The sequence below is a fragment of the Asparagus officinalis genome, chromosome 8, assembly GCF_001876935.1.
Source record: "Asparagus officinalis chromosome 8, Aspof.V1, whole genome shotgun sequence".
Taxonomy (NCBI): domain Eukaryota; kingdom Viridiplantae; phylum Streptophyta; class Magnoliopsida; order Asparagales; family Asparagaceae; genus Asparagus; species Asparagus officinalis.
In genome coordinates this window covers 90,962,124-90,965,880 of record NC_033801.1, presented here as the reverse complement: position 1 = coordinate 90,965,880, position 3,757 = coordinate 90,962,124, and the positions used below count along the sequence as shown (strand labels likewise).

The 3,757-nt window shown below is 46.3% G+C and overlaps 1 protein-coding gene across 1 annotated transcript; it reads left to right on the top strand.

Moving 5' to 3' along the window:
- On the top strand, positions 312-2,187 carry LOC109821510 (G-type lectin S-receptor-like serine/threonine-protein kinase At5g35370). Its single transcript, XM_020387694.1, is given in 2 exon segments — positions 312-1,991; positions 1,993-2,187. Coding segments are annotated over 2 exon segments (1,875 nt in total).

Here is a 3,757-nt window from a genome sequence, read left to right as displayed (position 1 = left end):
CCCTTAACAAATTCCACCAACTTCACCCTCTCAGTCCACGGCCTCTCCCTCCGCCACCCCAACGGCTCCATCCGCCTTGGTCGACGCCGAGCCTCCCTGCATCCGTCCACTCCCTCCACCTTCTTGAATCCGGCAATCTCATCCTCTATGACGCCTCCGACTCCCCCCTCTGGCAGTCCTTCCACCACCCTACCGACACCATCATATCAGATCAATATTTATATTTCGGATCAGCCATAACCAGTTCTGTCTCTGAAATTGACAAGTCAGAAGGAAATTACCAGCTTCTTGTCACCTCAGACGATGTTGAAATGAGATGGAAATATTCGCAGCAATACTGGAGCCTGTCGACTGATCTCCGATCTTTCAAGGATCACAATGCCGCGCAGGTAGATTTCATGGTGATTAACTCTACAGGTCTCCACCTGATATCAAAAAATGAACAGCTTGTCTACCAGGTATTTCTGCCTTCTTCTGATTTTCGAGTATTGAAATTGGATGCAGAGGGCCGGCTTCACATCAAGAGCTATTCTTCCAACACGAGTTCGTCTTGGACTCTTGTGAATGAATTTATCGCTCCGAGCAATGACTGTGAGTTGCCATTTACCTGCAATGCGCTTGGAGTTTGCAGTGCTTTATCTGGCGGGTCGAATTGCACCTGCCCTGCTCGGTTTACAGCATCTTCGCATCTGAAATGCTCGCCAGCAGATGTCTCTTACATAGTCGCCTCCTCTGCTTTGTGTCCAAGTGATCTGAGTACTTCCTACTTGAGCCTGGGAACTGAAATCAAATACTTTGCCAACAAGTTCGCATATCCGACGAGCATTGGTAGTGACATTGAAGCCTGCGAGGAGCTGTGCACTGGCCAATGTCATTGTTTAGGTTTCTCCTATCGAAATTCATCTAGATCCTGTTATCTAATCGAGTACTATCTTGGCTCTTTTTCGATTTCCAGCACTTCTGATCCTATAAACACCAATGTATACATCAAAACGTTTGTTAATAATACATCAGTATCATCAGAGAACATGAGGAATGCGAGGAAGAAGAACAATATGACGATACTACTTTCCTCAAGTACTGCAGGGTTCGTTCTCATTGTCATCACGCTCCTCCTATTCATCAGATTGCAGAGATCAGAATCAGACAAAAAGAAAAATGAAGTATATTTTGGATGGCTGAAATCGTTGAGTTCAACATCTAAACCAAGCAATGAATTGGAAGAAATTTCCATCCCGGGTCTTCCAACAAGATTCACCTACGACGAGGTAGTGGACACTACCGACGATTTCCGCACTAAGATTGGCTCAGGTGGCTTTGGCAACATCTACAAAGGTGAGCTACCGGACAAGACTCAAGTCGCGATAAAGAGAATGAGCGATACAGCGTCGTCAATGCAAGGGAAGAAAGAGTATGTCACTGAGATCGCAACAATAGGTAGCATCCACCACCACAACCTAGTCAGGCTCTATGGTTTTTGCGCCGAGAAGAATCACCGAATTCTGGTCTACGAGTACATGAACAGAGGATCTCTAGATCAGTCCCTGTTCAGGCCTGGCCCTGTCTTAGGTTGGACAGAAAGACTCAACATTGCGATAGGCACAGCTCGAGGTTTGGCGTACCTGCACTCTGGCTGCCAGCACAAAATCGTGCACTGCGACATAAAGCCTGAAAATATACTCCTAGACGAACGTGAAGGAATCAAGAGGGTAAAAATCTCTGATTTCGGACTGGCAAAATTACTAAGCCGAGAGTCTATGGAGACATTTTTCAGTACGATGAGGGGTACGAGAGGATACTTGGCGCCAGAGTGGCTAACAAACACCGGCATATCGGACAAGTCCGACGTGTACAGCTTCGGCATGGTGCTGTTGGAGATCGTAAGGGGCCGAAAGAGTCGGTCGCAGGATATCGAATATGTATTGGAGATGCATGAGAAAAGGAAGTATATGGAGTTACCGGATGGGAGATTGGAAGGGAGAGCGACGGCGGGCTGAGGTGGAGAGAGTGGTGAAGGTCGCGTTGTGGTGCTTGCAGGAGGAGCCATGGATGAGGCCGAGCATGGGTAGCGTGGTGGCCATGCTGGAGGGGACGGTGGAGGTGGAGGAGCCTATGCTGGAGTCTCTGGGGTTCTTAAGGTTGTATAGCAAAGGGTTTGAAGGGGCCATGGCCATGACAATGGGGTGAGTCCTGCGCTGCAGTAAAACTAGGTTACACTGGATTTGTTGAGGCATGTCTTGAATCCTTTTCGGTACAGAAACTTTTCAGTACAAATTATGGAATCTTGAAATTGATAACATTATTGCAAGTAGAATATCAATTTTGAGCAAATTTATCAATTATGATGTTGATTTAGAACTATCAATTAAAACTGTTCTATAAATTGAAATTAACAAGGAAAGTGCCATGGAAATGTGCATGACTGTGATTTATAAAGGGTTAATTCGAGAAACCCAACACCCCCTTGTTGTGCGCGGCGGAAGCTTCGAGGCGGCATGAACAATAACTTGAGATAAATCACAACCACTAAGCAAATCACAATCACAACAAGAACAAAATATTTACGTGGTTCGGAAAGTTGCCTATTTCCACGGGGTAAGGAGGGGGGAGTTCTTATTATTAGAAATCCAGAGAATACAAATAGAGTTACAAATATCACCGATCAAACCCTAAAACAAAGCTCTAGATATCTCACAAATCTTTCACAATTGGATGCAGCAATTCTTTCCAAAAGACCGCTCAAAAAACATCATTGCTTAACCCTAACTAATTCTATTTAGAGTTATATATCAGCTCTCAAACGAACCGGGTCAAAAACCAAACCCAGCCCAAAAAACAACTCGCGGTCGACCGTGGCGGGCGACCGTGCAGGTATCGCGGTCGACCGTGGCGGTCAACCGAACCAAATGATAAAGAACAGATATCCTACAGGAAACTCACGGTCGACCGCCACGATCTACCAAACCTCATCCCGAGAGTTAAATCGCCTACAGGGTTTGCGCGGTCGACCACCGCCTTCAGCTCCGAATCCTACTGCGCTTTGTGCATGTTTGCGGTAGACCGCCGCTGACTCACGGTCGACCGCCAGTCTGCCTGGCCGATTCTCCTGAACTTCTTGCTGCTTCTCTCGCCACTTCTTCAATTCTCCACCTCGGCGAATGTTTCTACCAAAACTGAGCCGACATCAAATCATCCAATAGTCTCACTTGTTGCGTCCAGGACATCGTGGAAACACCCCACGACAATGGACTCAATCCACAACAAGTTCGGGATCCAAACTAGAGCTGGAACACGATCTTCCCCCATCGAAATCAAACCGGCTGTATCTGAAAGACTGCCTACGTATCCTCTTGCCTAAGGAATCAAGTCGAACGTAGTTCATCCAAATGGCCTCCGAAGGCCTCAATCCACTAGAAGAGTTCGCAAACCTTCTCCAACATCACGATCAAGTCTACGGTTGATAGCACCTCTAATGACCCCAAACTGAAACAATCCAACCATCTCCACCTGAGATGAACCAATGGTCATATCCAGACTCTATCTATCAGCTACACTCGAATCGATCAACCTATCATCTGCATCCAAATCAACATGATTCATAATCTGTGTCACATCAGCTGAAATCCCAAATGATACAGTATCTGATCACCACTCTCTACCTGCCGAGAGTCAAACGTGACATACCTGCTCAGAACAAAGTCAGAAACCAATACCTGATAATCAAACACGTCTCTGACTCCCAAATGTACTATCGGAT